We start from the raw sequence: 24,086 nt of genomic DNA, 5'->3' as shown, positions 1-24,086 counted from the left end.
CCGGTGGGCAGGCCTAGCGTAGCAGTGTCCTTCCCACAGCCGCCATGTTGAGTGTGGACAGGGCCCAGGAGACGGCGCCTCTCCCACGGTCGTGTTAGGTGTGGGTGCGCCCGGCGGGAACGCCGCTCTTCGGCCGCCATGTTGGGTGTGGGCAAAGCCCTATCTGGGGCTCCGCGGCCGGACTTAGCGCGCAGAGGCAGGCCAGGCGTGGCTCCGCCTCTCTTGCTGGCAGGCCCCGCAGAAGTCAGGGCAGTTCGAGTATTTTTGAAATAGCAAAACCCCAACCATCCGCTTTTTCTTGTCTTGAAGACTGTTACGTGATGATAACCCAAGACTGCCGTCCGAGCTGAGCTCTAGCCTGAAATCCGCAGCCGGAAGCCGGAGGCTGGGAGCCCCAGGGCCCTTCGGGCGGCCTGAAATCTCGCACTCAAGTCAGGTTGGAAGAGAGCCTTGCTAGGCCAAGGGCCTTTGGAGTTTATCTTGACGGAAGTGGGAACGAGCCCTGGCAGACTTTTGAGCAGGGCAGGGCTATGATCCATTTGCTTTTAGAATTATCCAGTGGATGTGTCTCGTGGAGGTAGAATGGACAGGACTTGGTTACCGAATGTGGGGAGTCAGAACAGGTGAGACATGACTCACAAGACTGGTGTAGAAGCTTCCGATTTGGGCTAGGCTGACTGATTTTTATGATATCTCACGTGGCATCCCCTCCCTAAAACATTTCACTGGTTCCTTACTGCTCTCAAGGTGGTTCCAAGGTTCCTGTGAAGTACAGTGGTACCTCAAAGATACTGGTTCCAGACAACTGCAATATAGCAAATATCACAATAAAGCAAGTCACACAAACTTTTTGGTTTCCCGGTGCATATAAAAGTTATATTTACACTATACTGTAGTCTATTAAGTGTGCAATAGCATTACGTCTATTAAAAAAATGTACATACCTTAATAAAAAATACTTTGTTGCTAAAAAATGTTAACCACCATCTGAGCCTTCAGCAAGTGGTAATCTTTTGGCTGGTGGAGGGTTTGAAATATTGCAAGAATTACCAAATGTGACACAGAGACGTGAAGCAAGCAAACGCTGTTAGAAAAATGGTGCTGATAAGACTTGCTTGCCACAAATCTTCAATCTGTAAAAAATGCAATACTCGCGAAGTGCAATAAAATGAGTTATGCCTGTAATTCTAACAGTCACAGGTGATAAGTGAAGCCACATGATAGATAGGGTCAGATGGCCTAGAGATAGGGTTGCCAGATTTAGCTAATAAAAATGTATCCCCAATATCTCATGGGACATAATTATACTAAAAATTTGTTTGTCTAACATTCAACTACTGTATCCTGTATTTCATCTGGTAACCCTACCCAGAGAGCTTTTGGGAATGTGTATGAGAGTTTCACTTTCCCTTGGCAGCAGAGAAATGTCTCTTCATCCTGTCTGCTGTGCCACAAAGAGCACAGAGAACACAAGGAGAGTCAAAGCCAGCACAGGTTAAAATCTCCTACATGCTTTATTGGACTTCAAAGAGTCTTATGAAATAACACAGAAAAACCCATGTGAGGGTGTCCAGGGGGTACAAGGCAGTCTGCAGCCTAGCACCCTCCCAAGACCAGCCCCAGGTGCCCCCACCCCAGGCCCAAAATAGGATCCCAGAGTAAAGACACGGCAGGGAGTGGGGCAGAGGGAAAATACCTTTACAGCCATTGCAAAAACAGGGAAGGGAGAGAGTTGTCTAGAGGGTGGGAAGGGCGGGGGAGTGGTCACACAGCCACCTTGACCTACACCATCTTCCTTAGCCACCCCCTTCCCTAAACCGGCTGTGTCCTTCTTGAGCCTCTGGCCCAGGCTATGCAGTAACATGAAAATGGGGTCTGACAGGGCAAGTATGCAGTGCAGGCACTTGGGAAATTCAGGAGATTTCATTTTTCAACTTTAAACTGTCTTTTGGTTCAAAGTGACAACATCCTGCCCAGCAGCTCCAAGGCCCCATTAGAGCCCTGTATCATAGCTGAGGCTCCCACGGCCATGGGAGCCCACTGTCCTGAGCCTCAGGAGTAATGAGGCTTGGGGAGCATTTGGGCAGCGCCTCTTATAGACAAACCCTCCTGCAGGGTGGGGGAGCAGGGATAAGAGAGAGGCAGGTGTGGGTGAGAGAAGAGAGAAAAGGTGACTGCTTTGTAGCCCACACCTCTGGCTTCCACTCATCCTCCAACTAGGAGAAGTCTCTTCCGATCTATCCCCTAGCCTAGCCTCTCTTCAGAACTCTAGTGGCTTGTTCGCTGGGAGTTGGCTTCGCTCCCCCATGGATCCCTGGAGGCCTCAGTGAGCTCCAGGCCGAGGTTCCCTCTGGCCCACCACACTCCCAGAGAGCAAACTGCAAATATTAGGTCCTAGGCCCCAGTCTGGGGCAAACAGAACCATGGTCGGTGAGGTGGAAGAGATCTGAGGCACAGGTGTCAGAAGTTACTGACCCTCTCTTCCCCCCTAGCCTCTAGGGGAAGTTGGGGAGTGGCCGGGGTAGGGGGAGCCCAAAAGCAGGAGACAGAGAGAAACAAGAAACCAAACCTCAAAACTGGGACAGCAGAGACAGAAGCTGGACCCCAGAGGTGGACTGAGAGCTGAGGGGGCAGCAACTAAGACATGCACTGAAGTGGAGAGGGAGTGACAGCAGCAGCCCATGGTTGGGAGGGAGGCAGGGCAGGCAGGCCATGGTGGTCAGTTAATAAATAATGTTGAAGGACCCAAGGATACGGGGGGCAAGTATGTACAGTGCCCAGGCCCCAGGGCCAGCCCCTCCCATGCCCCATGCTGGGGGCCAGGTATGTTGGAAGGGAGGGAAGGGGAGGCAGAAGACCAGGTAAGGACAAGCTGTCCCACAACTGCCACCCTCATCCTGCCTACTTCTTAAGAGGCTTCTTAAAGATTTTGAGGGGAAACTTCTTCCGGCCTGGGCTGGAGTCTGTCTCCTCACCAATGGAGCCATTATCCTCCTCAGCCACGGCCTTCTTGCCAGCCAGGTGGGGAATACGTGTATTTCGGCTAGACTGCAGGGCTCTGCTGTCCCCAGCTGGAGACGGCGTGTCTGGGTCTGGGGAACTGGGGCTGTGAGAACGGGAAGAATCCAAATGTGGAGAACCACTAGGTGGGGCTGGGGAGCTCAGCTCCATCAGGCTGTGGGCCTTGTCCAGCCCGTGGTTCAGTGCCAGCAGTGCCTTCTTGGCCAGGGCAGGGCTGTCAGGCAGTTTCTCCACCAGAGAGGCGGGATGGACCCCCTCAATCAGCCGGTGGCTGCCGTTGGAAGTCATGGCACTGAGAGCCTCATCTGCAGCACGGACCATCTGAGGAGGCTTGAGGACCAGACGCTGGCGGTCACTCATGTGGAGGGAGGACTCCGAATCGGAATGGGTCAAATCCCTGTAAGACAGGTCAGAGAGGAAGAAAGGGACTCATAGAGGATGGGGGGGCAGGGGGGAATTTGAAGAGGAGACGGGGCCAAGAGAGAAGACAAGGGCAGGGTAGGAAAATGGGGATGGAGAGAGGGACAGGAGAGATAAAATAGGGTGAATAGCAGGTGGGAAAGAGGGAAGAATGAGAAACAGAGGGAAGTTGAGCAGGCCATAAGCACGGGATAAGAGAGAAGGAAGGAATAGGGAATAAGGATAGATTGGAGAAGAGATAAGGAGAAAAGAGTAAAATTGGGGAGGAAGAAAAGCAAAAGGAGAAGCAGGTAGAAATAAGGAGGACCAAGGGGAGAGAAGAAAAGAAAGAGGGAAAAGTGATGGAGAGAGAAGAGACAGACAAGAATCAAAAACAAATGTCATTATACCATTATCTTTCTGGCAAAGGGCTTTCCAAGGCCTGTGCCCCACCCCTGATGAATGGCCAGGCCCTAAACCGGTGCAACCATTGGCTTCAATGCCACAGGCATCCTCCTCAATAAAATCTCTGCTTCCATAGCTGGCTAGATTTCTTACAACTGCACCGTAAGCTAACACAGAACCCGTATATTTCTCTGAGTCACCATTTTCCATGCCTCCCTCCCCCATTTACTCCTGTCCCACCCTGGGATACATCCAGTCTGGGCCAGGCCCCAAGGAACAGGGCACATGCAATAAGTGAGCCTGACCCAGCCTGGGGAGAAAAAGGTTAGAACAGCCTTGCAAACAATCCCTCACCCACCCCAAAAGGCCAAGATGCTGCCTCTTCCAACCCTCTGTCAGGATTCAAAGGAGGTCACAGAGAAGTGTTTCAGCATTCAAACCAAAGCTGGCTGACAGCAGGAAGGCTGGGGTCTCTTTCAGAGCTCTGCAGACGGGGAGAACGTAGGGAGGCATAGAAAGACAGGACATTGGCCTTTAAGGAGCAGTGCTTCAGAAGAGCTGCACGCTGGAAGTCCTAAGGTCTAATTCAATTTCCATCTCTGCCTGAGGCTTGCTGTATGACCTTGGACAAGTCATCTAACCTTGCTGGTCCTCAATTTTGGCCAAATGAAGATAACACCAATTCAATTATCTTACAAGACTGTTTGGAGGCCCAAATATGTTGGCAAAGCACTTGAAAATGTAGAAAGTATTGTGGGAATGAAGATGATGAGGCCAGTCAAGCAGGAAGACCCTTCTGTGGGCCAGTCACAAGAGGTTTCTTTGCAAGGCTGAGCTACGGGGACACGGCACTGCACACTGGACATGCACACACAGAGGCAGTCCAGGATAGTCGAGACCCTTTAAGGGGCTGGCTGTTCCTAAGAAGACCATGAACTAATTCTGGACGCCACACCTCCTGCCTCTATAGACAAGAGGGCAGATATGGGAGTCCCCTGCCAATCCCGTAACCCTCCTTCTCCTTTCCCAGAGGCCTGAGAACCCATGGCAGAGGCAGAGGAGAGGGCTAAGGGAAATGTTTAAACATCCAAGTCAGGAAACCAAAGGGAAAGGGTCATGAGTGGGAGAGGAGAGCACAGCAGGACCCGGAAAGAAGGAGGCTGTGGGTGGAAAACTTAGGGAGGGCACCAGGCTCCAAAAACAGGCAAAAGCAGGAGGTTGACTAATAGTTATTATAGGTTTAATTCTCAGCAGGAAACAATTAACTTAAGCAGCCACGCTGTGGGCCAGTACCTTGCTGAAGACAGGGGATAGCAGAGAACAATCCCAGCTCCAACTCCCATTCCAAATACTGTTTCAGCCACGTACTCTAGTGTTTATGAATGGTCTCATATTTGCTTTCATATTTCTGATGGTGTCCTTGCTTCTATCTAAATGTGTCCTTGTTTCTCTAAGTCCCAAGATGACCCTCTCCGTATCCTGCCTTTTCCACACAGGTGTGAACCACTGAGCATGGTGCCAAGGAAATTCTGGGGGGCAGCCACACCGGGATGAGGGGCCCTCTAGGCTGAGGAGGTGAGGATCCTAGGAGCCCACCTTTCTAATACCAAGGAAGGACGAGAGGTCAAGAGGTTGGGGTCTACCCAGACTCACTCCTCCTGGCCCACTGCCCCATTGCCCCATTTGGTCATGATTCCCATCCCTCTGTGCCTCCATCATCAACGAAAGCTGAGGCTTCCAAAGCAAGAAAAGAACGTGGGAGGAAGCCTGGGTGGATATAGGAGGGGAAAGGCCCATTGAGGCAAGCTCACCTTCCCTCCCTGAGTCTTTGAGACAATTCAGGTCAGGGGTGTCCCTCCCCAAAGGCTGGGCTGCCTTGGGCTCCCACTCCAAGCTACTAACCTTACTAGAGAGCCTGTTTGCCTTTAGAGATGATCCTCTGGTGCATGGTGCAAAAGAAAATTCAGTAGTGAACAGGCCAGGCAGAGGCATGTACTTCCCCACCCTCCCTCCCCACTGCCCTCAGCCTGGGCCTTGGAGCATGAGATTCACAGCATCCTCTAGTGCCCCCCTACCCACTTCAGTCCTCTCCATCTGTACTGGGAAGGGCAGTCTCCCTGCCTAGGCTTTTAGATGAAGATGAGGGTGAGGATGAAGATGAGTAGCTCTGCTTCTAGTAAAGTCTGTCCTTTTGTGAAAGAGAAAGGAACAGCCTTCAGGGATAATTATCCAGAGGTTCGAGAGGCAGAGCTAGAGAGACTGGCATCCAGGGTGAGGCAGGACCAAAAGGAAGCAACAGGGTAAGGCGGCTGCAACCCAGAGGCCAGGATTGAGCCGTGGCCACAGCTTCAGAGATGAGAGGTCCTTCCAGAGGAGAGGGACTTCCTGAGGGTCCTCTAAGCTTGTTCAGGTGAGGTCAAGGCTACTATATCTGACCCTAGCCTATCACCTTGAGCTATTAGCAGGGAAAGTCCCTGCAGCTGCCACACCAGGCTGTGGGAGAAAGCCTTTCACCAGTTCTGATACAGTTCACTTACTGAGACCTTGTGAAAGGACAAAAATATCTGACAGAGTGTCCTGGAATGGAAAGCCAAGTCCTAGTCTGTGTTCTGCTCCTAATTAGCTTTGGGACCTGGGGAAAATTACTTAACCTTTCAGAACCTTAACTTCCTTCTCAGACGTGAGTGTTTTTAATGCCGGCCCGACCTATAAACCTCGCTGGTCCAAAACCCCTAAATCTGTTTCCCCCCCTTCTGAAGAGTAATTCCATGAAGGGTACTACATCCATTCAGTCACCCAAGCTAGAAACCTGGGCATCATCCTACACTCCTTCCTCTCCTCCACCCCTCAAAGCCAGTTACCAAATTAATCCTCTTGTTTCTATACCAAGACCTTGTTACCTCCCCTGATGGCCTACTGCAATGACTTCCAAATTCCTGTAGTCTCCCCATTGTTTCCTTTATACAGGCCACTAAAATGTTATTTCTAAAATGCAAATATGACCAATTCACTTTCTTCTAAAAACCCCTTTGCAGTTCTCCGTCTCCTAAAGGGTAATGGCCAAAGCCCGTGTCCTTTCAGAACCCCTCATCATTCTAGCCTCATCTGCTACCCCTTCCCACCAACACATAGCCAATGTTCTAACCACACGTAGATCAGATTCTCTTGAAACTCTATGCCTGTGCATGTGTTTCCTCTGCCTAGAATACACTTTCTCCTTTGCCTGCACACAGGGTGCCAGCACAAATGTCATCTCTCTTGTGAAGCATTCCACCCGGGTTCACACTGTTAGCCATTCCTTCTTCAACACCCCCTTAGCACTTATCAAACTGTTCCAGAATCATTTATGTACCTCTCCCAGACCAGACTGCAATTCTTGATGGCTGGGATTGTATCTTATCATCTACGAATCCCCATGCACAGCAGAGCCTGGCAGAGTAGGTATCAATAAATGTTCGTTGAGGGAGTGAAGGAAGTGAGGACTCCATTGAGATAACAGATGTGAAAGTTTAGGCCAAGGTGCTATAGGACCGTGAGGGAGTGGGGTTGTTACTCATTTTTAGAGTCAGCAAACCCCAAACAGAGAAGGGAAGAAAGCCTTAGGGAGTTAGGCTGACCTTAAGGAGGATTCGCAGGCTGGGAAAGGATAGGACAAGGAGAAGTGCCCCACCGCACACACACACCCCGCAGCTGACCAAGCAGCAGCCAGCAGGCAAAGGCCGAGGTAAAGGCAGCGGAGGGGCAAGGAAGGGAGAAAGGAAAGAGAAGAGAGACAGCTGGTACCCCAAGGTCTCTGAATGCCAAGGCATCACAGCGGTGCTGTCAGAAGGGGGTGGGTCAGGGTAGGGCTCCATCTGGAGGAAATAGGAAGTGCTGTGGTGGTAATAAACAGGGTGGATGTGGACGGTGGTGATGGAGGTGGTGGTGGTGGTGATGGTGCTGGAGGTGGTGGCAGTGGTGGTGGTGGTAGAGGAGCAGGAAGAAGAAGCAGAGGCAGATGGAGCGCTGGTCCCGAGGCCTTCAGAACTGAAAGACTGTCCAGATGAAAGGCTGCGCATTCGCCGCAGAGAGACCCGGCTTGTCAAGAAGCGGCCAGCCTCGCCCTCTACCAACCTCTGAGATCCCAGGCCATGCTGTGGTTCCGTCAGGCGCTGCCGGATGCTGCTGCTCTGCAGGCTGGGGGCTGCAAGGAGAGTGAAGAAAGTGTGAGGAAGGCCCAGCCTACTTTGGGCTGGTGGGAAGCAGGTTTGCCCATGGAGAAATGCTTACTGGAGACCACTCTGGGCCTTCAGTGGCCAATCTGGAGAATGGGGCGCCTCCTCCCCGAAACCTCCCACCAGGGGTCCTAAAAGGAAGGGGAAGTTGAAGATGAGGTACCCAGGTCAGTTTTAATGGCAATTCCAATGGAAGCAGACCTAGGGCCAACATTACTATGAAGGGAGACGGTAAGGCAGCTAGTGGGAGGGCACAGGCAGGACGGGGTAGGATAGGGGTTTGGGACAAGGTCCGGGAGGGCACTAAGAACCAGCCTTTTTAGAAAGCCAAACTCAGGAAATAATTCACAACTCAGACAAGGATTTATACACAAACATGCTCATCACATCATTATTAATAATTGTATGAAAGTAAAAATAAAGGTGGAACAACAGGAAGATGATAACACATCCAACTGCTGGAAGGTTACACAGCTATTAAACATGATGCTTATGGGAATTCCCTGGCGGTCCAGTGGTTAGGACTCAGCGCTTTCACTGCCAGGCCCTGGGTTCGATCCCTGGTTGGGGAACTAAGATTCTGCAAGCCGCACTGCGCAGCCAAAAAAAAAAAAAAAAGCTGCTTATGAGAAGATCTTTAAAACATAGAAAAATGTCTATTAAAATGCTCAGGAAAAACAAAAGGATACCAAATTTCATGTAAAAGGAATACCTTGAGCTATAGAATAAAAAAGACAGGAATTTGAAACAAGGCCTTTCTGTTTCTAGCTGTGACCTTGAGTAACTTACTTCCCTATTTTAATTCCTAATTTACAAAATCCTTCAGGGTTGTCCTGAGGCTTCAAGATAATATTTTTAAAGTACCTGACACAGTTCGTGGCACTCAATAAATGGTAGTGGTTATCATTATCTTGACCACATAAAAAAATTATTTAAAAATTCACAGACAAAAGACTGAAAGAGAAGGTACTCAATATGATGGGATTACAGGTACCTTTTTATGCCCATATTTACTCTTTTTACTATCCAAATTTTTTCTAATAAGCATGTACCCAACAAAGAACCAGCTCTTGGATCAATGCTGCAGATCAGGCTCTTGGAAGATGAGGGCCACCATGCCCAGAGAAGGGGTATGTGGGTACCAGATAACTTAGAGATGTGCTAGAACATCCCTCTTGGGCTCACTCCCAGCTCCAGTTGAAAACAGAATTCACACCTTTGTTTTTTTTCTCCTCTACCCTGATATATGGGCCTCCTTGCCTTCTCCCTAAAGATGGGAGAAAGGACACGGTTACATGGATGGCAGAAGCCTTGGAAGGGCCACCAGGAAGAGAGCACAGTTCCATGGTGATGGAGAGCTAGGGAGCCAGGGCTTCTATGGCTGGTGGCTTTCGAGACATGAAAGGGAGGCTTAAGGGGAAGAGGAGGCATGGAATAGGGACGAGGAAAGAGAGACAGAAGGGGAAAACAGAAGGAGAAAAGAGGAAGAGGATCTTTCCTTCCCTCTTTCATCTCAGCCCAGCTAGATGAAGGGCCGCCAGGACATCTGTCTAGCTGGGCTGAAAGGAGAAGCCTAAGCCTCCCATCACCATGGCTGTTCTCTCTCAAGCACTCAGCTGAGCAGGCTGATTCTTCTCACCTCCGAACCCTTCCCTGAAGTTAGTAGGGACCGTGGTGAGGGAATAGCAGAGCAGGCAGGGGAGGGATGCAGGCAGGAGAAGGGGCCCATGGGATAGGAGTGTTGGTTTAGCCCCAAAGTTGGAAAAACAAAAGCCCCAAAGGGGCTCCTCAAACCCGGGTATTTCCAGAGGGACTGATCATCCGAGCCGGCGGATGCTGAGCAGAGAGAGCGGTCACTGAACCTACGCCCCATCAGCCAGGCAGCATCTAGGGTCCAACAGCCAGGCCAAAAGGAGAAGAGAATCTGATTTACAGAGGGCTTCACCCTGCCCCTCAATGGGATAAGGGAAGGGCCAGGGGGCAAGGGGTGGGTGGCTCAGAGCTAATGAAGGTCCCTCCCAACCCGGAGAACATGGGAGCCTTTAGATCAACACATCAAGATCAAGCTCTACCTGCTAGGGATCCTAACTTTGCTGGGCCTCTGACTAAAGCCCTGCCAAGTTGACAGCCCAGGGAAAGAAGAGGCTTGCCCAGAGGCAAACTATCGTTGAAGAAACTTACAAATAAATCCTGTCTGGAGCTGGAATCCAGCCTGATTAAAGAATCTGACTTTCTGAAAGTGAGCCCCTAACCCAGCCCAGCTTTCTGCCATCCCCTCTGCACTTATGGGATATGGGCCCAGCACTAGAGCTTTTCCATAAAAGTCTATCCTATTTATCTAAAATAGCCTCTGATCCAGAGAAAATTCAACAGGGTCAGTAAGGGGTATGTCCCTTCCTTCACTGAAGAACTCCCACAGAGTGCTGTCTCCTTCAATTCTGCTCTACTCAGCTCTTACCACTCGCAGGGGAGAAAAGGAAGAGGGAAGACCCAGGACAGAGGGTGGGGATGGCTGAGAGTTCAGGTGGAAAGACAGACATGCTTGTGCAGGAGATCCCTCCTGGACAAGAATGTCTTTCTGGCTTGGAGGATTTAGGGCTCTTTTACCGTAAGGGACTATTGCTTCCTGGGGCCTCACACGAAAAAACAAAAAGAAAGAGACATCATTCCATTCAACTACTTTAGCAATTAAAAGTAAGGAATATAAAATTAAAACCAATTAAAGCAATAAGTAGTCAAAATGAATGCCATTTTTATATTATGAACCACTAAAGGAGAGTATTTTTATAAAGATAGATCGGGGGGAAGGAGAATAAAGGGATTAAAAAAAACACAAAGAGTGAAGGGAGACACACTTAACACAACAGACCCATAGGGTAAACAGAATATATAGCAAGGGAAAACCACCGAAAGGACAATTATAAAGGGGTATCTTGATGCGGATTATGCTTTATTAACCAAGGTCATGAGTTAAACCATCTTGGTTTCTGCCCCATAAGTTGCTTAAGCACAGCAGAAGCCAACTTCTCAATCTGCACATCAAAGGCTCCTTCCCTCTTCCCCACCCAAGAGGTCACCTACACTGCATGGACAAGGGTGACACAATCTCCTCATCCATGTCATCCACATCGTCAGTCATGATGAAGTGGGTAGGGTTGGGGCGCGTACTACCCATCCAGCTGGGATCTATGTTGAGGGCAGCCACCAGTGAGTGGACACCAGGGTTATTGACAATCTGGAAGCCACAGAGGATCTCAATCTGTTGCCAGCGGTGCAGGCGTTCCCGCAGTGCTGCCGTCACCTCGCTCAGAGCTTGCCTGAAGAGGGATGAAAGGAAATGGCAGGCATGGGTGTGAGCCCCAACAGAAGTGAGGCTTCTTCTCAGAGGAGCAAGTTGGGGGGATATGTGTAAATAAGAAACACAATTAAATCATAAACTTAAGAGCAAGGTGGGAAATAGCCAAGGGCTGCGGCACGAGACCAGAGCTGTACCTCTACCAGTGAAGAAGCAGAGTTAGGGCTGGAGGCCCTGGACAACCTCCAACTCTGAGGATGGGATGGACATCGCCAGAGCTGGGCAACAGGTGCTACTTACTTAGCTGTTAAGATTTTGTGATCCACATCATCCAGGGAAGAGCTGTGGGCCACGTGGAAGGTGCCAAAGAGTGTGTTTCTCTTCTTTTTTATCTTCTCAGCCTGCAAAGATGAGGCCCTCAGCTTTAAATGAGCAGGGATAGAGACTGGAGAAATGAGAAATGCTATTCTGTGACTGGTTCCCCCTCCTCCTAGCACAGCTTAGGCTGCACAAGAAGAAGGAAGACAAGAAGGGAAAGGAAAACAGAAGGCAACAGGAGAGAAAAGCATAGGGGAAGAAAGAAAATAGAGGCAATGAGACAAGCAAAGGGATCCTGGCCCCATGTCAGTCTGGGGCCAGCAGAGACTTCCCTCTACCTGCCTCCACTTGCTTCATCTTTCCCAAAAGGCAGGTGGGAGTAGCCCCACACCCTCATTCCCTCCTCCAGAAGCCTGAAGACATTATTAGAAACTGTATTATCAGGAAAAGAAACAAAACCCAACACCAGGATGTCTCTGTGTCCAACAGGAGGGATATAGAGAGGCAGAGAGGAGGAAGAAAGGCAGGTGAAAGGAGGGCGGGGGGAGAGAAGAGGGCAGCAGGAAGGCGGGTCTCACCCCCTCCTTGGCCACCAGCAGCTGCTTCTCGGCATTTTGCTTCTTGATGTTGTAGTACTGTACCTCCACCTCATGTGTCAGCTGCAGCCACTTCTGAAGGGCCTCTGGAGCATACCATGAGCTATGTGATTCCAGCTCCTTCTCTGCTTTCCTCAAGGCCTCCCGGACCTGTGTAGCCAAGAGGATGTGAGTCCTTACTACTACCAAGACCCTCTCCAATGCCTCTGTATGATACTTCAGAGTTCTTTTCTTCTATCTCACCTCAGCTTCAAAACTCTCCCAAGAGGGAGAAGGGGCAAGGATTATTCTCTGTATTTTACATACAAGAAACCAAGCTTGGAGAAGGAAAGTAACCTCCTCAAGGTCACACAGTCAGTAGTGTCAACCAGAACTCAAATGGAGATTTATTTATTTATTTATTTATTTTTGCTGCCAGAGTAGAGCAATCTATTCTCACATACTGGTTGCCTCTCCTCATCATATAGCCAATCTCAGCAATCTTCCCTGCTCTCATAAGGTACAGGCTATCTCAATAAATCCTCTTCTTTCTGACAGTTGGGTCTGTTCCTGGACTCAAGACATCACAATGTGGCAGGAAAAGCATTTGGTTGGGAGTCTGGAAATATGATCTGGTCCCTGGTCTGTCACTCAACTGGCTGTGTGACCATGTGTTTCCTAAAGCAGACCTCAATCAGTGTAAGGCTTTCTCCCATGCAAATCCAAACTGTAAGCAAAGGGGTGATCTCAGGAGAGCATGAGCTCCCTGTCATGAGAGGTATGTAAAGAGCTCATGTCTGAAAGACCTTCAAAATGATTGCTGATCCAGAAGGGGATTGGCCTGAATACTCTCCAAAGTCTCCTCCAGCCCAGAGACTTTATCTGTGATTCTCCCATTGAGATGGGTGGGTAGGCTGTAATGGGCACTCTCTACAAGACAAGGAAACAACAAGCAAGCTTATACCTAACATGGGCACTGCCAACAGAGGCCAAGATATGGAAGGACCAATGTGTAAGGAGACATCTCCTCACTGACTTCTCAGCAAGGAGCATAAAATGAAGCAGATGGTCACAAAGCACTTAAGCATGAATCTGAGAGTATATACAGAATCCATTATATTCACTGAATTCCTTCTATCTCACCCAGCCTACCAGTATAAATGATCCCCAACTTCCCCATCAGAACACTGACTTTTAGCTGGTCAGAATCCCAGAGAAAAGAGATTGAGAGCAGTCTCAGGCCCAACTTCAGCCACTGGGGAAGTATCCCATAGCAGGCCTGAGGTCCTCCCCTGAGCCTAATATAGACCGGGAGGGCCTTAGCTAAGGACAGAACACCTTCATTCCTCTGAAAGGCAATGACAAGATGAAGCATCAATTGGTTTTTGCTCCTTGAAAAGGAAACTATAAAATGGCCCACTCCTGGCTTTATAGATTTAAAATGAGGAACAGATACCTTAAAGGCTGATACACCAAGTCTGGAAGTGTAGGATCAAGTTCTACATTAAAAGCAGTTTGATGTAGCTGCAAAACTTTGAAGCTATGAGGAGCAGGAGGACAAAGCGCTAACTTAAAAACCTCCAAGGAGGGCTTCCCTGGTGGCGCAGTGGTTGAGAGTCCGCCTGCCGATGCAGGGGACACGGGTTCGTGCCCCGGTCCGGGAAGATCCCACATGCCGTGGAGCGGCTGGTCCCGTGAGCCATGGCCACTGAGCCTGCGCGTCTGGAGCCTGTGCTCCGCAACGGGAGAGGCCACAACAGTGAGAGGCCCGCGTACCGCAAAAAAAAAAACCCTCCAAGGGGCAAAAATGAATCTCTCATAGCCTTTCAGGGCTGAGGAGAAAGAAGTCCACCAGATCTGAATAACAAGTCAAGAAGGGGCATACCTGAGAAACTGGGACAAATGAGCCTTAGACCAAGTCTTATTAAACTACAACCCAGTTCCAACATATGTCAGTCTCTCATTGGCTTGAGGTAATCAGAGCCTCACCCAACATACCTAACAGAACCCTATATCTGATGGAAGATTAAAAATCACCTGCAGCCTCTATTATTTTTTATGCACACTGTCCAGCATTTAATAAAAATAAATTACTAGACATGAGAAGAGGCAGAAAAATATAAGCAATACTCAAGAGAAAAAATAAGCAGTCCCATAAATGATCCAGATGTTAAGAGTTACCAGTCAAGGACTTTAAAACAACTATGATTGAAATGGTAAAGAAAATATGGGAAAAGATGGACGGGAAACATGAAAACATGGAGACTCTGGACAGGGAATGAGAACCTATAAAAGAGCATTCTAGAAAATGCCCTATGAAAGGGCATTCTAGAAAAATACATTATCCGAGAGTAGGATTCCACTGGATAGGCTAAATAGCACAATTCTCGGCAGAACACAGGATTAGGGAACTCAAAGACAGATCAATATAAAATAACCAAACCAAAGCACAGAGAGAAATAAAGAACAGAACTAAGCATAATACACACTACAGAGAATGTGTATTCTGCAGTTGTTGGGTAAAATGCTCTATATACATCAATGAGGTGAAATTGATTAACCATGTTTAAATTTTTTATATCCTTACTGATATTTTTGGCTGCTTATTACTGAGAGATAGATGCTCAAATCTCTAACTTTGATTATAAATTTGTCCTTTTAGTTTTCTTAACTTTTGCTTTACATATGTATTTTAACTATATTATTAGGTGTACCAAATTAAGGGTTGTTATATATTACTGTTTAATTCACACATATCATAAGTGAAATGTCCATTTTTGTCTCTAGTAATACTTCTTTCTCTAAAGTCTACTTTGTCTGATATTAATATAGCTGCAGCTGCTTTATTTTGCTTAGTGTTTATCCTAGTCTTCTCATCCTTTTACTTTTAACCATCTTGTATCCTTATTTCTAAAGCTTGCCTCTTGTAAACAGCATATAGTTGGGTTTTGTTTTTTATGCAGTCTGACACTTTGCCTTTCAATCGTTTTGTGTAGTCTGTTTACATCAACCAAGTCTCAGCACATTTGAAAGGACTAAAACCCTATGGCACACAGTATTTGACCACAGCAAAATTAAACTGGAAATCAATGAGAAAGATAAATAGGAAAGTACCCAAGTGTTTGAAAATTAGGCAACACATTTCTAAATAACCACAGGCCAAATAAGAAATCACAATGGAAATTAGGAAATATTTGAAGTGAATGATAATGAAAATATGAAATATCAAAACTTAGTAAATGCAGCTAAAGCAGTGCTGAAATGGGAATTTATAGCTCTAAATGCATGTATGAGAAAAGATTAAAGCTTTAAAATCTATAACCTATTCTTCCATCTCAAGCAGCTAGAAAAATAAGAACAAGTTAAAAAAAAATTTAAGTGCAAGACTTCTACACTGAAAACTACAAAACATTGTTGAGAGAAATTTTTAGAGACCTAAATAGGTGACAGGATAACCAATGCTCATGAATTAGAATAATTATTTGGTTAAAGTGTCAGTTTCCCCCCACATTAATCTATAGATTCAATGTAAAAACAAATAACAATCCCAGCAGAGCACACTGTAACGGAATGACAAGCCAACATGGAAAGGCAAAGAACCTAGAATAGCCAAGGCCATCTGGCAGGAGGACAAAGCTGGAGAACCTAACACTGCCAGATATCAAGACTTGTTGTAAGACAATGTGGGATAAGGACAGACATATAGACCATAGAACAGCGTATCTACCTGGGAAAAAACCTTGATCTCCTATCTCATCTTATACACAAAAATTAGTTTGAAATAAGCCATATCCCTAAATGTGAAAAGTAAAACAAGCTTCTAGAGGAAAATATCTTGGAGTTAGGGAAAGATTTCTTAAACAGGCCACAAAAAGCATCAACCATTTAAAAAAAAAAAAAAGATTGAGTAATTGGTCTTCATTAAAGTCAAGAATGTCTGTTCATTAAAAGACAATATTAAGAGAGCAAAAAAGCAAGCCACAGTCTGGGAGAAAATATTTGCAATATGTATGTATATATATAGCCAAGAACACTTACATCCAGAATATATTTTAAAACTCTTACAAATCAATTAAGAAAAAATACAACCCAATTTTTTAAATTAGAAGAGATTCCCAAATAAAGTGGTCAATAAACTTATGGAAAGGTATTCAGTATTATTGGTCAATAGGAAAATTAAAATTAAAATCACCATGAGATACCATTACATCCATATCAGAATGTATGAAATGAAAATGCCTAAAAATACCAAGGTTGTAGCTCAACTAGAACTCTCACACTATTGCTGGTGGCAGTATAGATTGGTACAACCATTTTGGAAAATTGTCAGTTTCTGATAAAGTTAAATATATAAATGACCTACTGCATATCCAACAGAAATAAGTGATGCCCACCAAGGAGGTTCATAAACAATGTTATTGATAAACTGCAAAAAAAAAAAAATCTTCAAACAACCCAAAAGTCTATCAACAGGAGAATGGATAAATAATTTACAGTATATTCATACAATGGATTAACACTCAGCAATGGAAATAAATCAGTTATCACTACATGAAACATGGATGACTCTCACAGACACAATGTTAAGTGAAAGAAACCAAACACAAAAGAATACATACCGTATAATGCTATTTAGATGACGTTCAAAAGCACATGAAGCTAATCTGGTTTAGAGATTAAGACTGTAGTTACCTTTTGGGTGGAATATTGACAGGGAGAAAGGGGAGGCAAAAGTGAGCCTTCTGAGTGCTTAAGAGAGTCGGTATCTTGATCTGGATGGTGGTTACACAAGTACATGCATATGTAAAAGTGTGCCAGCTGTATACTTATGATTTGTATACTTTATGTAAATACCTCAATTAAAAAGGAACAAAATAACTGTTACCACCTGTTATTCACTGTTCTTTGACAACTGCAGTGACCATTTTTTGCAACTTTCCCACTACTCTTAGCCAGACCTTTGGCCCCTGCCCTTTTACCCCACCCCCTCGGGGTGTCCAAGAATTCGCAGATTTCCCCTACCTGCTCCAACTCCTCCTCAGCATATTTTTGGCGGCTCCGTTCATTCTCAGTACCCTCCCGCAGCTCCTTCAGCCGCTGGGCTTCCTGCTTGGCAAGGCTGATCTCATCACGCAGCTTCTTCTCCAGGTGTACCTTCTCCACTTCCACTGTGCGGTGCTCCTCCTGGGCTTTGTGCAGCCTGGGGGGCGATGCGGGGAGCTGGAGAAGGCCAGGCAAGCGGGCGCCAGCCAACATGCCACGAGGCATGGCATCCAAGAGGAAAATGAGGGCTCCAGCACTCTGAACATATTCTCCCTACTCTGCTGCCTGCCTGGCTCTGAGGTAGCTCAGGGCCAACAGAAACCACGGTCACTACCATAATTCTTACGTGGGCCATCAATCTGCTGCCAGTAATAAAGGCTGTGAAGCTAGGTTCCTGGGTACCTGAATCCTTCCTTCTAAGGTGTCTCACATACTCAGATCGTAACAACTACTAATTTACAAGGTATTTCACATTTGTTCTCCCTGCAGATAATGATATATTGTATCATTATAAGCCTGGGACAGATACGGACATGAAGGCTTAGAGACGGGAATTAACTGCATGTAGAACTGAGACTAGAATTCCAATCTGTATGTCTTCAAATCCCACAGTTACTACCCTTATACCAAGGTATCTGGAAGGTGCAATAAATGTAGAACACCCTGCAAGCTAGACCAAAGACCCAGAGAAAGCCTGATGGTGAGATGTGACGGGGGTGGTGGTAGTGGGGGGATTTAAGGAAGATGAGAGAGGAACTATTGAGCTGTACCTCTTGGCCTCCTGAGTACCTGTTCCCAGAAGCACCGAAAAATGAAATTTATGCCAAAGGGGCTAGACAGGATTTGGGAGAGCCCCTGCTGCCCCCAGCCCTGAGTTCCCTTCCTAAGTATCTTCCATGGTGGGTAAGATCTCAAGGGCATCAGTTATAATGAAAATATGCCTTTGTACCCACCCACACATTCCCTCTGTTTACTGACAAAACCTTTCATCCATCCAACAAGCTTCCTTCCTTCCTCCCTTCTTTCTGCCATATATCTATGTTCATTCATTCATCCATCCATTCATTCACCAAGTACTTTAAGGCATCTACTAAATGCCAAGCCCTGTGCTGAGCCCTAGATATAATGAAATGAGTGAGAAAACTGTCTCTGCTGCTGAGGTACTCATAATCTAGTCCAATATAAACAAGTAAACAGATAGGTGCACACAGTGTGATAAGTTCTATGATAGAGAGATATACAAGGTGTTGGGTAGGCCCCAGGGATGGGGTGATCAACTCTGCCTGAAAGGAGTCAGGGAAGGTGAGGCCTGGGACTAGACCCAGAAGAAAGAGTAACAGTTGGCTAGTCCCTCTGGAAGAGGGAAAGGACTTAGCCACTGTCAGGTCTTCCGATCTTAGTAGGAACCACCAAGTTACCGGGGAACCAGGATAAGAGGGGGAAAGGATGAGGAAGAAGACAAGTGATATATGGCTTTAGACCTGAGGTACGGAAGAGGAAGGATAGGCTACAGAACAAGTAGGGCCCACAGAGAAGAGTACTGACCACTGAGTTAATTAAGAAGGTGAAACAGAAGAGGCAGAAACAGAACTCAGCCTCTAAATAATCCCAAGTTCAGATGTGTCAGTGACTGAAGCCTCAAAAGATGTGGTGACAAGTAAGGAGGGAAGAGGAAAAATGTCTAGGCTGCAAGCTTCCCGCTGACAAACTGCAGCCTTCTATCTACTTTGTTCCTGGAGTGAAAGGGAGTTGAACCTCCTTAAGGTATACAGCAGGTGGCGCTACATGCACAGCTAAAAACAAATCAGAGGCGCCATTTCCAGCCCCATCCCCTTCCCCTTGCTGAATGTCCTCCTGTATTGTATTCTTCCATGACCCCACTGCTTGAAATTACACCACTAGGGATTCGATTCTTCACTGAAATATTATCCTCTCCGGAAGCAGCCTCTTCTAAAAAGCCTGTGATATGCCTGTCTTCTCCATACAATAGGGAGCTCCTTTAAAGTAGAATCAAAACTGACCCACTTTCATAATCCTAACAGCATCTAATAGAGATGAAGATCAATAAATACCACTGGGTACAGAAATGAGAAAATAAATATACAATCAAGTCTTGTCTCACTCCATCTCCTCCACAGAAAACTGAGTATCCTGAAGGCAGCAGTCAGGTACCATTACAAGCAAGAAAATCAGGCAGCCTGACTGCAAGCCCTGGCTCTAAGCAGCTGTATGACTATGGACAAGTCTGTTCCCTGGACTAGGCCTGTTTCTTCCTTTGTAAATGGGAATCAAAATTCCTGCCTGCCTCAAAGAATTATCTTGAAACCCAATGAAATCCTAACTGGAATGCACATGTAGCATTACATTTATTCACCCAAAATATCAGGAACTCTGTAAAAAAGCTCTTTGGTGGCTGACAGTGTAGGCCTGCCGAAGTGAGGAGGGACAAGGAGGCATATGGGCTCTGGACACTGTCAGAGGAGGATATGTGTGTGCACAGGTGCAAGCCTGTCTTTGGGGAGTGTGTGCATTTGTTTCTCCAAGTGCCGCAGTGGTCATTTAGCTCTGGAGGCCGTGCGGAGCAGGGAGGGCTGGGAGCTTAGTTTTATCCCCAAACTTGGAATGTCTCCTGCCTAGATTCTTTGCCTTTGGAATGAAAACAGTACATGTTTTTCAGACAAATGAAGAACGGGGACTGCCCACATAGCAGCATTTAGCCCCCGTTTGGAAAAGGGCCCAGGAACAAGGGGGTCCAGCAAAGTAGCCAGGAATCGGCTCAAAGATAAAACTCCTCTTGCCTCCTAAAAGTCCAGCCCATGGAAATGAATCTGCTAAGGCTGCCTTTATTGAGGCAGCACCCTGTGGGTGTCGAAATTCCTAGCTTACTACTTACTGACACTCACCCTCTCTGAGGCTTCATTTCTTCAACTTGAAAATTGGGATAACAATACCTACCTAACAGGGTTGTGGTGATTAAAAACAATAATACATTTAAGTACTTAACAATACCTAGCTCTTAAGAAATCCTTTCCCCAACCCTCCAAAGAAAAGTATATCTATCATTTTAAAATAACAGAAAAGAGCCAGACTTCTTCATTCCTTTTTACATGGATTCCTGCAAAGACTTCCCAACTGGAGCCCCTAGGCTGTTGGAATAATTTTCTAAAAGACAGTCCTGAAGTAGGCTTCTCCTTTTCTCAAAACCAAAACAAAGCAAAAAAGCCAAATACCTACATTGACTCTCTATTGCCTTTTACATCCTGCTAAATTTCTCCATGTGAGCCTGTAGGTGCCAGGGATCTGGTCTCACTCTATACATTCAACCAGAACTACCAGGTTACATCTTTCCTACCCGTCTTTCAAGGCCACCTCCTCAGACTCCACATCCACTCATCTCCTACCTCTGTGCCCTTCCAGTCCTTGAAGCTCTCATCCCATAAGCTGGCACTGAGTCACTGCTCCTTCTTAACTGTGAGCTTTGTGGCCCCAGGAGCAGTGACTTCCTTACAATTCCCTGCACAGACCTGATTCCTAGACTTCAGGAAGTGTTGGGTTGGCCAAAAAGTTCGTTTGGTTTTTCTCTGTAAGATGGTTCCAGTAGCGCTTAGTTGTCTTTAACTTCATTGGAAACAATTTTGTTAGATTGTATTGTGACAGCTGTCATATCAGCATGCATTTTTTAAAAAAAATCAAAATTGGTGAATTTTGGGGGCTTCTCTGGTGGCGCAGTGGTTGAGAGTCCGCCTGCCGATGCAGGGGACACGGGTTCATGCCCCGGTCCGGGAAGATCCCACATGCCGCGGAGCGGCTGGGCCCGTGAGCCATGGCCGCTGAGCCTGCGCGTCCAGAGCCTGTGCTCTGCAACGGGAGAGGCCACAACAGTGAGAGGCCCGCATACCGCAAAAAAAAAAAAAAAATTGGTGAATTTTTGTGTAGCCATTTTGATATTGAAGATGGAAGAAAAAAACAACATTTTTCAGCTTATTAGGCTTTATTATTTCAAGAAAGATAAAAACACAAATGAAACGCAGAAAAAGACTTGTGCAGTGTATGGAGAAGGTGCTGTGACTGATTGAATGTGTCAAAAGTGGTTTGTGAAGTTTCGTGCTTGCTGGATGATGCTCCACGGGCAGGTAGGCCAGTTGAAGTTGATAGCAATAAAATCAAGACATTAATTGAGAATAATCAACATTATACCACGCGGGAGATAGCCAACATACTCAAAATATCCAAATCAAACGTAGGAAATCATTTGCACCAGCTTGGTTGTGTGAATCGCTTTGATGTTTGCGTTTCACATAAGTTAAGCAAAAAAACCTTCTTGACCGTATTTCCACATGTGGTTCTCTACTTAAGTGTAACGAAAATGTTCTGTCTGTAAAACAAATTGTGACGGGCGATGAAAAGCGGATACCGTACAATAATGTGGAAGGGAAGAGATCGTGGGGCAAGTGAAATGAACCACCACCAACCACACCAAAGAACGGTCTTCATCCAAAGAAGGAGATGTTGTGTATATGGCAGGATTGGAAGGGAGTCCTCTATTACGAGCTTTTTCCGGAAAACCGAACGATTAATTCCAACAAGTATTGCTTCCAATTAGACCAAATGAAAGCAGCACTCGATGAAAAGCATCTAGAATTATTCAACAGAAAATGCATAATCTTTTATCAGGATGACACAAGACCGCATGTTTCTTTGATGACCAGGCAAAAACTGTTACAGCTTGGCTGGGAAGTTCTGATTCACCCACCGTATTCACCAGATATTGCACCTTCAGATTTCCATTTATTTCGGTCTTTACAAAATTCTCTTAATGGAAAAAATTTCAATTCCCTGAAAGACTGTAAAAGGCACCTGGAATGGTTCTTTGCTCAAAAAGATAAAAAGTTTTGGGGAGATGGAATTATGAAGTTGCCTGAAAAATGGCAGAAATTAGTGGAACAAAACGGTGAATACACTGTTCAATAAAGTTCTTGGTGAAAATGAAAAATATGTCTTTTATTTTTACTTTAAAAACCGAAGGAGGGCTTCCCTGGTGGCGCAGTGGTTGGGAGTCCGCCTGCCGATGCAGGGGACGCTGGTTCGTGTCCCGGTCCGGGAGGATCCCACATGCCGCGGAGCGTCTGGGCCCGTGGGCCATGGCCGCTGGGCCTGCGCGTCCGGAGCCTGTGCTCTGCAACGGGAGAGGCCACGGCAGTGAGAGGCCCGCGTACCACAAAAAAAAAAAAAAAAAAAAAAAAAAAAAAAAAAACCGAAGGAAACTTTTGGCCAACCCAATACTTAGGTTGGCTGACTGACTGGCACCTTCTCTTCACAGCTAGATCTTCTACAATAGTTTCTAAGCCATGTTTTATTTAAACAGAATACCAGACTATCAGAGCTAGAAGGCCCTGGTATTCTCCTAGTTCAATGCCTTTACATTACTGATGAGGAAATATGTCCTAGAAAGGAAAGGGATTTACCCAAAGTCATACAACAAGTGAGTCTCATGAGATTTAGATGCTGTACAAGAAAGCATGAAAGGTATTAGGAAGACAGATTTGTGAGGTTTCTTTGGGAAACAGTGAAGAACAGTTAATTATGTCTACTTCTATGGGAAGGGAAGCAGTCCAGAGGTGGGACGGAGGATAGAATGACCCCTAACTAGTCATCCACCCAGGGAAGCTCAAGACCTCTGACAGCTCCACACTTCTCCCTCTGAAGCTCCGAGGGAGAAAAGATAGAAATAAGCTTCTGCCCTGGGGAGGAATACTTGCCTGTGCGAATGGAATGGCAGGAACCTAGGCTCTGATGCAGGTTTGGAAGGATGACACAGCCTGGGCCTCTACGTCGTCGGCAGGGTCTCAGGAGCCAGACGGCCCACAGCGCAGGTGGAAACTGGAGGCTCCCAAGAGATGGCAGCACCAGGGCCGTGGGGAAGGGACAGGGCCTTACCTTTCCTGAAGGTCATGCAGACTCTGCTCAGCTCGGTGTAAGCCCTCCAGATCCTTCATCATCTTCTTCATGTGCTCCTTGGAGTAACGGTTCTGGATATAAGCAAACCAGCAGCCGCCCACACCAATAACGATAGACACCACAAGCATGAAGTCCTTGAGGTGATTATGGCGGGTCACTGCCAGAGAAGAAGGGCACAGTGAGTCAGGGTGCCCACTACACACTTAGCCCTGCAGACTCTGCTGCAGCCCTTCCTCCACAAAGCCTTCCCGCTCAGGAGGAATTCGTTTCTCTTCTTAGACACACACTGGCCACACTCTGTGCCATTTTCTCTACTAAGTCAAGGCCTAGTTTAGAAAGGATGAGAGGCCTTAGAGCAATACAGGAAGCTTACTGGATCATACTCTCCTAATACGCAGTGAAGAGAACTAGTGCCTTCTCAATACATCCCAGCCATTCTGGGCTGCGATGAGCCCATGTGCCCAGATGCAGTGGCTTCTACCCTACAGGGTAAGCAAGGCTACAGTGCTACACTAGGTAGAAGGGGATGGCTGGTAAGGGTACCAAGCAATGTCACTGGAGCCTGAGGACTGGCTGTGGGACTGAGATTACTGCAGGAGCTGGGTCTCCTGGACTACGAGGCTATTCTAGGTACAAGGTACAAAGACCAGAACAGGTAAAGGTCTGCAAGTCTCATCTACAGAGAGCATTTCTAGGCTGCGGCTCAGCCCAGAGACCAGGTAGAACAGGAGTAGCATCAAGAGATTGGTACACATTAAGACATGACATGTGCCAGGAAGAGAGAATACCTCCAGGGAAGGCCTGGCAGCAATCTGGTGAGGTGCGAGGGCCCTGGCCGCCAGCTGGGGTTCAAAGCAA

The 24,086-nt window shown here is 46.8% G+C and overlaps 1 protein-coding gene across 6 annotated transcripts in view; it reads right to left on the bottom strand.

The window, feature by feature from the left end:
* Positions 1-1,495: 1,495 nt before the first annotated feature.
* The window catches only part of STIM1 (stromal interaction molecule 1), a 193,986-nt gene continuing 171,395 nt past the window's right edge, over positions 1,496-24,086 (bottom strand). The window contains exons 6-13 of one of the 6 annotated variants that reach the window (XM_065883125.1): positions 23,208-23,385; positions 17,250-17,427; positions 12,231-12,398; positions 11,635-11,735; positions 11,121-11,356; positions 9,834-9,926; positions 7,939-8,008; positions 2,902-3,418 (exon numbers count right to left, since the gene is read on the bottom strand). In XM_065883125.1, coding sequence (XP_065739197.1) covers positions 2,902-3,418; positions 7,939-8,008; positions 9,834-9,926; positions 11,121-11,356; positions 11,635-11,735; positions 12,231-12,398; positions 17,250-17,427; positions 23,208-23,385 — 1,541 coding nt within the window. Of the gene's footprint in view, positions 3,419-5,727; positions 5,765-7,608; positions 8,009-9,833; positions 9,927-11,120; positions 11,379-11,634; positions 11,736-12,230; positions 12,399-17,249; positions 17,428-23,207; positions 23,386-24,086 lie in introns of all 6 variants that reach the window. The other 5 variants (XM_065883130.1, XM_065883127.1, XM_065883124.1 and 2 more) reach the window with 5 other exon arrangements.

The sequence above is a fragment of the Phocoena phocoena genome, chromosome 8 (assembly GCF_963924675.1).
Source record: "Phocoena phocoena chromosome 8, mPhoPho1.1, whole genome shotgun sequence".
Taxonomy (NCBI): domain Eukaryota; kingdom Metazoa; phylum Chordata; class Mammalia; order Artiodactyla; family Phocoenidae; genus Phocoena; species Phocoena phocoena.
This window is presented reverse-complemented; position numbering and strand designations above follow the sequence as displayed.